General features: G+C 42.1%; 1 protein-coding gene across 3 annotated transcripts in view; it reads right to left on the minus strand.

Annotated features, from left to right (window-relative positions):
* The window catches only part of LOC144479268 (copine-8), a 652766-nt gene that overhangs the window by 112194 nt on the left and 526351 nt on the right, over window positions 1-14221 (minus strand). For all 3 annotated transcript variants that reach the window (XM_078197938.1, XM_078197940.1, XM_078197939.1), the window contains 3 exons: window positions 13912-13958; window positions 11673-11854; window positions 6555-6682 (listed from right to left, as the gene is read on the minus strand). In XM_078197938.1, coding sequence (XP_078054064.1) covers window positions 6555-6682; window positions 11673-11854; window positions 13912-13958 — 357 coding nt within the window. The remainder of the gene's footprint in view (window positions 1-6554; window positions 6683-11672; window positions 11855-13911; window positions 13959-14221) is intronic.

Raw genomic sequence — 14221 nt, forward strand, 5'->3', positions numbered from 1 at the left:
AAATATATGATTTTGATTGAATGACTGCACAAATCCAGTACTGCATTTAGTCTTTATTCATTTTCAATGCATTTTATATAAATTGCCATATTTGCAACAAGATGGCAAAAGTTTGCATTCTCAAAGCTTTTTGACTTCTAGAGTTGTCTACACATTTAAAATATTCCCTCCATGAGATTTAATGTGCATTCTTCATTGAAATTGTATTGTCACACCTTTGCAGGTGTTCAGTTAAGTTGCAGAGATTTTGACTAATAATATTTAAAATATAAATTTACAGAGGAGATGATGGCCTACTGATATTATTGCTAGACTATTAATCCAGAAACTCGGCTAATGTTCTGGGGACCCGGGTTTGAACACCGCCACAGCAGATGGTGAAATTTGAATTCAATAAAAAAATCTGGAATTCAGAACCTACTGCTGACCATGAAACCATAGTCAGAAAAACTCATCTGGTTCACTAGTGTCCTTTCGGGAAGTAAATCTGCCATCCTTACCAGGTCTGGCCGACACGTGACTCCACAGCCACAGCAATGTGGTTGACTCTCAACTGCCCTCGGGCAACTAGGGATGGGCAATAAATGCTGGCCCAGCCAGCGACGCCCATGTCCCATGGATGAATTTTAAAAATAAATAGGTTAATATGGTGCTAAAAAGGATTGGAAAATCTTAGTCTACCAACCATTCTCACTGGTCTCCTCTTTTGATAATGAGGATGCTAATCTCTAACTGTTGCCTCAACATCACTGATCTTCTGGGACAAAAAAGTATTTAACCTCTAAAATTCTTCACTCCAAGGTTTTCTAACTCTCTATTACGGTGTTGCATACATGATAAATCTATATTTTTATATAACTGCTTTTAAATAACATGAAGTAACAGGGCTTTATTTTCTGCAGTTTAAAACTGTGTTTTGATTTGATTTATTATTGTCACTTGTATTGGGATACAGTGAAAAGTATTGTTTCTTGCGCCCTACACAGGCAAAACTTACCATTCATAGACTATGGAGGTTAACCCTGGTAAGTGCGAGATGATTCATTTTGGTAGGACGAATTTGAATGTGGATTACAGGGTCAAAGGTAGGGTTCTGAGGAATGTGGAGGAACAGAGAGATCTTGGGGTTCATATCCACAGATCTCTGAAGGTTGCCACTCAAGTGGATAGAGCCGTGAAGAAGGCCTATAGTGTGTTAGCGTTTATTAACAGGGGGTTTGAGTTTAAGAGCCGTGGGGTTATGGTGCAACTGTACAGGACCTTGGTGAGACCACATTTGGAATATTGTGTGCCGTTCTGGTCACCTCACTATAAGAAGGATGTGGAAGCACTGGAAAGAGTGCAAAGGAGATTTACCAGGATGCTGCCTGGTTTGGAGGGTAGGTCTTATGAGGAAAGGTTGAGGGAGCTAGGGCTTTTCTCTTTAGAGCGGAGGAGCTTGAGAGGCAACTTAATAGAGGTTTATAAGATAATGAGGGGGATAGATAGAGTGGACGTTCAGAGACTATTTCCTCGGGTGGATGTAGCTGTTACTAGGGGGCATAGCTATAAGGTTCGTGGTGGAAGATATAGGAGGGATGTACGAGGTAGGTTCTTTACTCAGAGAGTGGTTGGGGTGTGGAATGGACTGCCTGCTGTGATAGTGGAGTCGGACACTTTAGGAACTTTCAAGCGGTTATTGGATAGGCACATGGAGCACACCAGGATGATAGGGAGTGGGATAGCTTGATCTTGGTTTCGGAAAAGGTTCGGCACAACATCGTGGGCCGAAGGGCCTGTACTGTGCTGTACTGTTCTATGTTCTATGTTACATAGGGGGAGAAGGAAAGGAGAGGGTGCAGAATGTAGCATCATTGTTAGAGAGTTTATAAGAGTTAGAATACAATTTTAAAAGAATAGAACGAGAGTAAAAGATAGAATTAGAGGATATGCTGGGGGCAAGAAGTTGCTATGCTCCGGCACCATCTTGATAAATAAAATGTTCAGAAAACAAGCTAAGGTTGAGTTGGAACAGCATTGTTTCTGGCAGAAGTTGTTGTCGAGACATTTGATGGTGAGGTTAGAGTTTGGATAAGGTGGTTATCCTCTATTTCCTCTCCATTTTACTTCCACAGGTTTAATAATGTTGGACGAATTGCAGCTTCAGCAAAACTGCCAGCATCATTGGGAAGAGGGAACCAGTTATATTGTTTGTTTGTGCCAGTGTGGTGTGGAAAACAACAAATCATAATGCTTATCTACTCATGCAAGGTTTGCGCTTTATAGGCCTTGAACCACCATTAAGATTTGCAATGTTATAAAGATCTAAAAAAGTATCAACCTTTTATATTGATACTCCGATGCTATTGGCATTTGAGGTCCCAGGAAAAAATCACTTTGAATGTGGTGCAGACTTCTTCTTCTCAATCTTCTCAAACTACAGCTTGTCTGCTAAACATAGACCATTCTTTATGACTATGTGGGTTATTGTCAACTCTCATATAAACTGGAAGCTCCTGGCCAAGGGGCAGTTTATGTGGAATCATGTTGTTACCTCTCTCATTAATCAAGCAGTTAGCTTTGCGTAGTTGTACTGCAGAAGACTCAGTCTTCAATGTTGACATTGGCTGTCAATCAAGGATTCTTGTTTGTCAGGGCCCCCTAAAGAACATTTTGAAGCTAGGGAAATGTGAATGCAGGAAATAAATGCTTGCCTGGACAGCTACCTACAACGTTGCTGTACAGAATAGGGCTAAAGAGTCCACATTCAAATATTTTAGCATCTCAAATTACTTTTTGTTTCATAGGAACAGCCTACAGTTGCACATTACTGCCCAGGAAATGGGAATCATTGAACCAGTCCTAATTTTAACCCCGATATAAATAAGAAATAATTCACTGAATAATCCATGACAGACAGAAATGTTACATTTTGATTACAAGCAGAAGTGAAATTATTGCCATCTTTGAGGGGCGGCACGGTGGCACAGTGCTTAGCACTGCTGCCTCACAGCGCTAGGGACCCGCGTTCGATTCCCGGCTTGGGTCACTGTCTGTGTGGAGTTTGCACATTCTCCCTGTGTCTGCGTGGGTTTCCTCTGGGTGCCCTGGTTTGCTCCCACAGTCCAAAGATGTACAGGTTAGGTTGATTGGCCATGTTAACTTGTCCCTCAGTGTACCCGAATAGGCGCGGGAGTGTGGCGACGCGGGGATTTTCACAGTAACTTCATTGCAGTGTTAATGTAAGCCTACTTGTGACACTAATAAATAAACTAAACTAAACTTATTAAGAGCTAAAAGAAAATTTAAAAAATTGACATATCACACTAAAGCTGAATAAATGAGAATTTAACATATTTAACTGATTTAAACTCTGCCAAAATTAGATTTTCTTAATTTCTTAATTCTTTATTTGGGGTGGCAAAACACGTGGCAAAATAGAGTTTAATTAGCTGGTTGAAACATAGAGAGGTTATGAATCAAAACTGAATATAATAATTTACTTTTTACTTTGTGTGAATTTACTGATCAGCTTATTCCATCATTCATTTATACTTTATTTGACTAAATTGCTGAGATTACTAGTACTATAGTCTGGTTACACATAAGTCACAGTTGGATGGTTTTATTGTTTGTAGATGTTTGTATTGGATATATAGAACAGTCTCTTTTTACCCAGTGACAGCATCTGAATCAGCTATTAGACTAGGAGTTCCCAATATATTAACTCAACAACCTACCTCAAGCTAACCTGAGATAAATATTTTCCACTGTACAAATCGCTTTTCTGACAATGGTTTCATAGCCAGCAGTAGATTTTTAATTCCAGATATTTTTTATTGAATTCAATTCCTCCATCGGCCGTGGAGGGATTCGAACCCCGGTCCCAAGAACACTTTCATTCCTACACTCTTGTCCTTGCAGGACTTAAATTATTAGTCTTGGATGCTCCATAAGTTTATGTGGTGCACTGGTCAGATGGATCAGTACAATTGGATCCACCCCCGCCCCCACTGTATGTTAAATAATTAACTTGTGCGCTTGTTCTTTTTTCTGTTTTGAACCTCAGACCAATGATTTTCCACACTAAATTCAAGATAAGCAATGCCATTTGGATTGACCTTCTCTCAGTGAGTATTTTATATAAGGGTGGCACGGTGGCACAGTGGTTAGCACTGTTGCCTCACAGCGCCAGGGACCTGGGTTCAATTCCAGCCTCAGGTGACTGTGTGGAGTTTGCATGTTCTCTCCGTGTCTGCGTGGGTTTCCTCCAGGCGCTCTGGCTTCCTCCCATATTCCAAAGTTGTGCGGGTTAGGTTGATTGGCCATGCTAAATTGACCCTAGTGTCAGGGGGATTAGCAGAGTAGATGTAAGGGGTTACGGGGACAGGGCCTGGGTGGGATTGTTGTCGGTGCAGGCTTGATGGGCCAAATGGCCTCCTTCTGCACTGTAGGGATTCTATGAGAAGGGGAGCAACACTGTTGGAAATATTGGACCATTGTTCTGAAATCCCCCCAGTTTAAAATAGTGTGTCAGAAGAATGCAAGAATATTAAGTCAAGCAATAACATTTGGGACATCAGCTTTGTGGGGAAGCCTATGATGATAATGAAACTGATCTCAGGATTAACCAGAATGGCCTCCACAGATCTGGAAGCATTTGCAGGGGATCTTGTGTGTGACAGGTTATGGTGCACCAGGAAAGGAAATCTGTCATGAAGGATATTGAGGAATGAACCTCCAGAGTCTGTAAGGAATGGGTTCATCCAAAAGTTAAGTAACACTGTAAGTGTTGACAGTTTTTAGTCCTCTTATGTGGGCAGGCTAAAAGGAGAAGACTTGGAGAAAGGGGCCATGAATCTAGTTGTAATAGGGAGTATACATCTGATGAAAAGCATGCCAGAATTAGGGTTTTCTCAGATTTTTGACAGTAATTAGTGCAGACCCTGCAGCTTTCTTTTGGGCAGAGGGGTGGAGAGGATGCAGAAGAGCCAGGAGAAGTGGATTCACACTGTCCTTGTCACACGAACATATTATCATACAAAATAGGAACAGAAGTAGGTCATTCAGCCCCTTGAACCTGCTAGGCCATTCAATAAGATCGCGGCTGAGCTATTTATGCTGAGTTTCACATTCCCATCTAACTCCCGATAACCTTTGATTCCCTTACCCAACCCTTTCAGATTACTACATTGCAAATCCCACCTCCATTCCACTCACTAATCTGCTCACACACAGGATTACTGATTGGATAAATCTGTAATTGACGAAGTGTTTCTTTAAAACTTGGTTTAAGTTATATTTTGGATAATACATTATTTATTATTGAGAAAATTTTGACAGATGAACATTTTTTTGAGTAACTATTAGTTCATCAACAAAACGTGACAGACAACTGGTCTCCTTTTCTGAGGAATGATGTTCTTGCTCTTGAGGAAGTGCAGCGAAGGTTTACCAGGCTGGTTCCGGGGATGGCGGGACTGATGTATGAGGAGAGATTGACTAGGTTAGGATTGTTTTCGCTGGAGTTCAGACAAGTGAGGGGGATCTCATAGAGACTTATAAAATTTTAACAGGACTAGACAGGGTAGATGCAGGGAGGATATTCCCGATGGTGGGGGAGTCCAGAACCAGGGGTCACAGTCTGAAGATTTGGGATAGACCATTTAGGACGGAGATGAAGAGACATTTCTTCATTCAAAGAGTGGTGAGCCTGTGAAATTCATTACCACAGGAAGTAGTTGATGCCAAAACATTGAATGCATTCAAGAGGCAGCTAGATGTAGCACTTGGGGCAAATGCAATCAAAGGTTATGGGGAGAAAGCAGGATTAGGCTATTGAGTTGGATGATCAGCCATGATCTTAATGAATGGCAGAGCAGACTCGAACGGCCAAATGGCCTCCTCCTGCTCCTATGTTTCTATGTTAATAATCTAAGTTCCTACTATAAATGCTTAGTTACAGAGGGTGAAATGTACTGATCCCTGAAGCCAGTGGGATTCTGAAGTCAATGGACTTTTGAGTGGCTTGCTGCAGTTCACAGCTCCACCCCCACTGCCATTGGGCCATTAAAAGTCTGTCCATTATTTCAAAACTATACATGGCCACATTTTGTGATCATAAGTTCTTATAAAGGAATTGTATGTAAGTTTTTGTTTAACATGGAGATGTTGTGGAGTAGATAACACTAGGAGATTTCCACGTACATATATTCAAATGCAGGTCTATCAAATTGCACTAAGCTGTACAATACATTGTAGAAACTTGTTACCAGTATTATTTAAACAACACAAAGCGTTGCAAAGTTAATCAACACTAGAAACTGCCATTTTACGCCAGATAGCAATGTATGATAGAAAACGTGACTAGTTGGAAAAAATCAACTTAATTCTTGTGTTATTCATTCTTTCAACAGATTTCCAATATCTTTTGAACTTCAAGAGTATCACCTCGCACGGAAATTTCTAACAGGATTGGATCTCCGGAAACCGCACGTTCAAATTTACCTGGTCCATCTATCTGAAAAAAAAATCAAGACTGCCTAAGTAGTGTGCGAAAGAGTTGCTCATTTTACCTGGCTACGTGATTAATCACTGGCGCAAAGTTTGTTGGTCCATAAAGCTGGACTGTCTTGAGGCTCCGATGATACGCTTCAAGAATTCCTTCAATACCATTACAATACGGGTTGTCAGGATTGCCATTCTGTAAGATTTTCAGAGGAAACAAAAGACAGTTGGAGATTGCTGTGTAACTCAAATTCTTTCTGATAATTGTTTCAGATCCAAGGAAGTGTTTTTGCACAAAAGGGAAAATATTAATTGGCATTTATTCACCTCTTATTGCCACAGATCTACCTTACAGTTTGGCCCATGATTTGACCACCTACACTATTTCATTACAGTTTAATGGAAATCTTTAATGCAGTTACTGAAAGGCCACTAAGCATTCCTAAATAATTTGGCTGGCACTATTACATCACCAAGTTTGATCACCTGTTTGAGTGGCATTTTGCTATTAAGTTGATTTTCAAGAATGGAAATATATGTGTCACATTTAATTTACATCATGGGGCAGCATGGTGGCACAGTGATTAGCACTATTGCCTCATAGTGACAGGGATCCGGGTTCAATCCTGAGTTTGTACATTATTCCGGAATCTGCGTGGGTTTCCTCCGGGTGCTCCGATTTCCTCCCATAGTCCAAAGATGTGCAAGTTAGATGGATTGACCATGCTAAATTGCCCCTCAGTGTCCCAAGTTGTGTAGGTTAGATGGATTAGCCATGGTAAATGTGTGGGGTTACAGGGATGCTCTATCAGAGAGTCGGTGCTGACTAGTTAGGCCGAATGGCCTCTTTAGCACTGTAGGAATTGTATGATTCTATGAAACAATCCCAGAAAATAATTAACTTCAACTAAAGGTTTCCTATACCATTTCATCAAAGCATTATTCGAGGATATTATTGACTATATGTCCCATATGTATAAATGTCAATATTAAACCATTTTGTATTCATTGCATCATGCATATTAGAAAAGAAACTTCCAACAATCCAGTGTGGAAGAAAAGAGACCGATATCTCCATGGCTGATTGAACATATTCTGGGCTAATTTCAGAATATTAATACACTTCCTCCACTATTTCCATTTCCAACCCAAAGGTAATCAGGAAACTTCAAGATCAAAGAAACAGGTTTAGTAATGATAAGAAATATAATTATAAAATAAAAATTCACCAGGCAGCATATATTTTGGCTAAGAGAAACTTGAAAGTCAATCAAAGGAATACTTTTGAGACATTGCCAACACCTCTGAGGCATTTAAGAAACATAGAAATGTGAATTGAAACTTACATAACAGGGGTGATTTTCCCAGCGGGGAGACTCGAGTGGAGGCCGTTTCACAGGCTTCCCACTGGGTGACACGGCTCTGCAAGTCTCCGAGTGCCGGATTTCCAGCCTGGTCAGAAATCGGCAGGGAGCTGAATAATTTATATTAATACTAATTTAAATACTATTTGAATACAATTAACGGGCCCGGGACTGAAATCTCCGGGTCCCCGAGCGCCTCCCCCCCTGCCAGGAATGGTTCACTCCCGCAGGATTTAGTATAGCTCCCTACTTTCGAGGAGCTGATGGCCCGACCCTGCTGGAGCGAAGGGGAGCCATTGAGGCCCCCCAGAGGGCCGGGCCTGGGGGTGGTGCCCCCAGGCATTGCCAGCTTGGCAGTGCCAAAAGGCAAAGTGCCAATGCCCTCCTTATCAGTGCCCACCAGGCAAGGGGAAGAGCCAAGCGGGCGGGACCACTGGGGATGAGATCGGTGTTGGTGTCGGGGGGCGGGGGGTCCCGCTGCCACTCTGCAATTGGGCTGAGTGACAGAGGGAGGGGGGGCAGCGATCAGAGCTGGGCCTGCCCACTGAATTTCAGCGTGATTCACGCTGAGGCACTCTGCAGTGCCGAGTGTGGGAGATTCATTTTGAAAATCCCGCTGAAAAAGCCAGCAGTATTGACTCCAGTTTTTATGCGAATTTGAAACTTAGAATTGTTTTGGGAGAAGTTTCCACTGACATCTTTTCATTGTTCGCAGAACATCCTAATGAGTTACAGAGACAATTGAAAAAAAATAAGTTGTAGACAGCATTGTTATGTCAGCATATGTGGCAGCCAATGGCATCCAAAATAGCAATGAGTGGCATTCAGTTAATTTGTTTATGGTCATGTTTTGAAAGCGGGCTGCCAATTGGTCAAATTAACTGGCCTATTAATGGACATTTCACACTACTGCTGGCATTTTACTGGCACTCAAACAGGTGGTCGAACTTTATTACCACCCCCCCACCCTCATCCCCCCCCCATCCCCCACAGCATGGGGAGGCTGACATATACATCGAGGCAGCTTCCTGTAGTAGTAGAGTCTGGTAAAGAAAGGGTTAATGCAAGACTGAGTACCATTACTGTCCACACAATTATGTATGAAAGCACATAACCCAGAGCCAGGAGACGTCTAGAGATGAATAGAGATGGGTAAAGACTTAGGGCATGATTTTCCAGCCACGCTCACCCCAAGACTGGAAAATCCCACACAAGGTCAACGGACCTTTGCATGGTCCATGTCCCGCCTGTTACAATTCCTGTGGCGGACGGGACGGGAAAATTCCGCCCTGAGATTGGAGTCAGCTCCATACCTGTATCCTAGAATGGAATCACTACAGTGCAGAAGGAGGCCATTCGGCCCATCAGGCCTCCACCAACCACAATCCCACCCAGGCCCTATCCCCTTGACCCCATGTACTTACCCTACTAATCCCCCTGACACTAAGGGTTAATTTACCATGGCCAATTCACCTAACCTACACATTGTTGGAGTGTGGGAGGAAACCTGAGTACCCAGAGGAAACCCGAGCAGGCACAGGGAGAACGTGCAAACTTCACACAGACAGTCATCCATGCTGGAATTGAACCCGGGTCCCTGGCGCTGTGAGGCAGCGGTGCTAATCATTGTGCCACTGTGTCACTCTATCCTCTGCTGTAAATGTGTATGTAGTTATTAGTTGTTAATAAAGACTTGCTGTTAACATACTCTGGACTACAATGCTACTTCATGCTGACTGAAGCAGGATTCTTCAGCTCCCAGCAGAATTCTGAATTGGGTTTGGGGGGTGGGGGGCATTCCTTCACAGAGTCTTCATGTTCCATGGAAGGACAATGGTGGCTTCAATGTCACCCTTGGAGGGTTCATCCCTTTGATTGCCAGGCTGCCCATTTGGCCCCGGAATGTTAAAAAAAAAGTCTTACCGACTCTTTGAGAGGGTCTCAACATGGAGGCCATTCTAGTGGAGGTCCTGCTGAGTTGCTAGCTCTCTAATTGGGCCATGAAACTTGAAGGAGGACGAATAGGATGGCAGTCCTGGTGAAGGCTTCTTAATTGGCCGTGGCTGGTAAAATCCTCTCAGCAGTCCCAACATTCATTACAATGGCACAGAACCTACATTTGTTCCTGGCAGCGGAGCCCTTGGCGTGCCAGTAAAATTTCAGCCCGTAACTCGGCAGACCAAGAATTTGGACTTTGCCATATTACCACAGGCTTACTGTTTGATTCTCATCATGAATGTTGTGGTTAGAAAAAATGTACGGGCTTTCAACAAAGGATTAGCCTCAGAATTAACTGTCATAAGCAAATGACAAAACTTTATCAGCAGCTAAAATTAAACTGAATACAATCTCCCTAATGAAATCTTAAGGTTTCAGTGCACTTCGCTTCGTTAATCTGAGTAAACAGTCGAAGAACAGAATCCTGCGATCCTAATTGTCAAATATGACAACATTATCAATGATATTTCCCTTCAGGAAAACATACGATAATGATTCTGAGTTTGGGAATTGTATCAGAAACTGAAATATGGAAATATTCCCTTTTCCTCACCCAGCTGCCAGTCTGTATCATTGATCTGCCCTGAGGCTTCCACCAATGTCTACCATAAACCTGCAGCCAGGAAGTTACTACCTGCATGAAAGAGCGATAAACATTTCTGATTTTCACTTTCACTCTGTGGCAAAGTTTCCCAATACCCAATTGAGTCCTGCAAGTGAGCAACATTCTTTCTTTTTGGCTCAGAGTGAGCAATGACATTCAATAGAGGGTTCGCAAAATTGATCAAAAGAAAGAACTTACATTTATATAGAACCCTTCACATGGTTACACAGAATCTACAGCACAGGAACAAGCCATTTGACGCAGCTTATTTATGTCAACATTTACACCTGTTTATCGAATCCTAACAGCAGATCTTCCTATTCCTAGCTTCCTCACCTGATGAAGGATCAGTGCTCCGAAAGTTCGTGATTCCAAATAAACCTGTTGGACTTTAACCTGGTGTTGTGAGACTTCTTACTGTGCCCACTCCAGTCTAACGCCGGCATCTCCAACTCATAGTTTCCTATTTGCTTGAACTATTCTTTGTGATTGTGCACTCCAAAGTCTTACCACTTTTTGGATGAAGGTACTTGTGCTGAATTTTGATGATTATTGACTACCTTATATTAAAGGCCCCTAGCTTCAGACTGACCCATAAGTGAGAACATTATCTCTATATCCTGAAGTGCTTTACAGCCAATTAAGTACTTTTGAAATGTCTTCACTTCCGGAATGCTATAGCTAAATGCTGGAATGCTATAGCTAAATTCAATATCTGTTAACTGTGGACAAACCCCCCCGATAATATATGTGATTAAAACCTCCGGAAAGACATCTAACCAGGCTTGGCAACCCGAGCTGTGTTTGGTGCATCCCTCTGATGCTGCAGTTGAGATTGCCTAATGATCTGAGGGTAACTTGCACGCTTGCAGGGGGAAATCCCTGCTCACAGGGAGCAAGTATTCTCCATCGTGCAAGCATCACTCTCTGAACGGGTCTCATTGTGTGTTCAAACATGTGTCCTTTTGTTTAGGGGGATAGGACAAAAAAAGTGAAGTTAATGCAGAAGATCAGTCATGATCTTAGTGAATTGTGCAGTGGCCTTGAGCACCCGTGAGGCCGACTCCTGCTCATATTTCTCATTTCCTGCCACAGGGTGATAAGGCCTGTAATGAGAAGCAATGATACATTGCAACGTCTGATCTGCCCCACCCACACTTCGCATTTCTTTCTTCCTATTACGTCCTACATTGCAAAAATCACACAGCAAAATATTTTACCAAGGCAAACTCGTGCGAAACTCTTCCATCAGGCGGCAGTTTAGCTCCAAACCCCAAAGCTGGAAACATCTTATCACTGTCATAGTCCTGAATGATTTCACCCACTGCTTTCAATGCCATTGCGTATGCATTCATCTGGTAAGGATTCATATAGTGTAGTGATGTGGACTGAGACGGATTTCCTGATAAAGCAAATAAAAAAGAAAAACAGTCTATTAAAAATCCTCTCATTTGATGACGTAATGGTTTACGTACTGTGGCCATTGGGTGCATTATTTAACTATATTTATGAAATTATACTGAAGTATATCAACATAAATAAAATAGCATGTTTACACTTTATTCGGACAGATTTGCTTGTGACTGAAGTACAGTGAATCCAAAAGCATCACATCCAGCCTGATTCCCGAGTACAGGTCACTTGTATGGCTTAGTGTCCGTCAGAACAGAGCTGTGAGCTGAAAACTGAGTGGGTAAGATTGTCATTAAGCTCTGCACAAAGCCTGCAATTTTCTGGGCCCGTATTGTGGTGGAGGTGGGTGGGAGAGGGACGGGCTCTAATGCCGACAATGATGGGGAGGGGGTTCTGGGGTCGGGTCACCCTGATGCCTGTGTACTGTCATGCGCGGAGTGGGGGGGTGGGGGTGGGTAGAGGAGCTTGGCCTTCAGTCTTCTAGGGTTGGGTGGGTGTTCTCCTTGTCTGCAGGGAGTCACAATATCCATGGGAGGGTGCCGGGGTGGGGCCTTTACTTTGACTTTGATATTGAGGCACCCTTTAAAAGGGACATCCTGAGCTCTGTGGAGCCGGCCTTGCCAGCTCTAACAAGCCCCGCCTGACGGCACAAAGCATGCCCTCCTGCTTTTTTTTTTGAGAGGGTGTCAGAAGATCTGGAGTGAAATGTTGGTGGGTTTCTGAGGAGGAACACATCAGATTTTAGTCAGAACCTGACACTTTGCCCTTTTTTTTAGGAAAATTTTGCTGCCAGTGATTATTTGGGAGAATCCTCAAGGAATTTTTAAAAAATTCATTCGTGGGACATGGGCATCGCTGGCTCGCCTGCATTTATTGCTCATCCCTAGTTACCCTTGTTCAGAGGACAGTTGAGAGTCAACCACATTGCTGTGGCTCTGGAGTCATATGTAGGCCAGACCAGGTAAGGACGGCAGATTTCCTTTCTTAAAGGACATTAGTGAACCAGATGGGTTTTTCCGACAATCAATAATGGTTCCATCGTCATCTTAATTCCAGATATTTTTTATTGAATTCAAATTTCACCATCTGCTATGATGGGATTTGAACCCCCGGGTCCCCCAAAACATTAGCTGAGTTTCCTGGATTAATAATTTAGCGACAAACAACTAGGCCATCGCCTCTCCAGCACTGAAATTTCTGCCCATAGATGCCTTTAACTGGAGAGGGCGTGAATGAAGGGATAAGGACTCATTTCTTCTGGACAACCCTCCTGCTGGCCAGTGATCTAAGAAAACTCACTTTTCCTGTGCTTTGCATGTGTGGAGTAAGTCCTCCCTTGTTCTGACCATGTGGAAATTAACAGTAATATTCAATGCAGAGAATAAAATATTATTGAGACAAAAGCGGCAATATAACAGCAGCATTCACATCAGTACACCAGACACTATTCCTATCAAGTCTATCAACAGATCATCTTTACTCAAGGTTCTGGGTAATTATTTCAATTACACTGTTCAAATAGAATATCATTGCTGGGAACTTCCTTGAGGATTTTCCCAATCACTGGGATCATCAACATAATTTATCAAGCAAAACATGTTGTTGTCAGCAAATAGTTTTAAACAGGGTTCCCTTATCACTTCCAATATTTACTTTAGTAAGTCACTAGAATTAGGAAAGCAACTATGTTCTGTTTAAACTCTGTCTTTCACACTATCATGTTCTTTGCATTGACATCGATCCTTTACTCTTTTCTCTTACTGTTTAATTGCACTAAACAGCATCTTTCCAATGAAGCTCAGGAAACTGTACAAACAACATAAATGAATTACAGAATCAATATGAAAAAACAGCAAATTGTGTTTTCTTTTCAGTTTGAAGGCATTCTAATGCATGATATGATTTTTGACGTAACTTAATGTCGAATAAATCAATGGAAAAACTGTTAATTGTTTTATTGATGCCATAAATCAATAACCTGTAGTCCACCTATGTAAGTAATGCAAATCCCATGAGTAGTGATGTATCAGAGGCTTAAGTACTTACCATTAGAAGCTGTAAAGTCAATAGCCACTGTAAAATTTATCTGTGTTCTGCAAGGTTAAACAGAGAGATAAAATTTGATCTCAAATATATTTCTTAAACACAATTCTGTTGTTGGTTTTTATTTCATTATCGGTCAACTGAGCACTCATTGGCTGATTCCGGTGGTTTATGTCTAGTTTAATGTTATCTTTCAGAAGAGCAGGGACCCATGATGATCTTTGTCAACACTCTTGATGAAAGAAACACCATGAAAAAAAAGATTACTGACCATTTATCTCATTGCTACTTGTAGGACGTTAAGTAGATATGC

The sequence above is a fragment of the Mustelus asterias genome, chromosome 25, assembly GCF_964213995.1.
Source record: "Mustelus asterias chromosome 25, sMusAst1.hap1.1, whole genome shotgun sequence".
Classification (NCBI taxonomy): domain Eukaryota; kingdom Metazoa; phylum Chordata; class Chondrichthyes; order Carcharhiniformes; family Triakidae; genus Mustelus; species Mustelus asterias.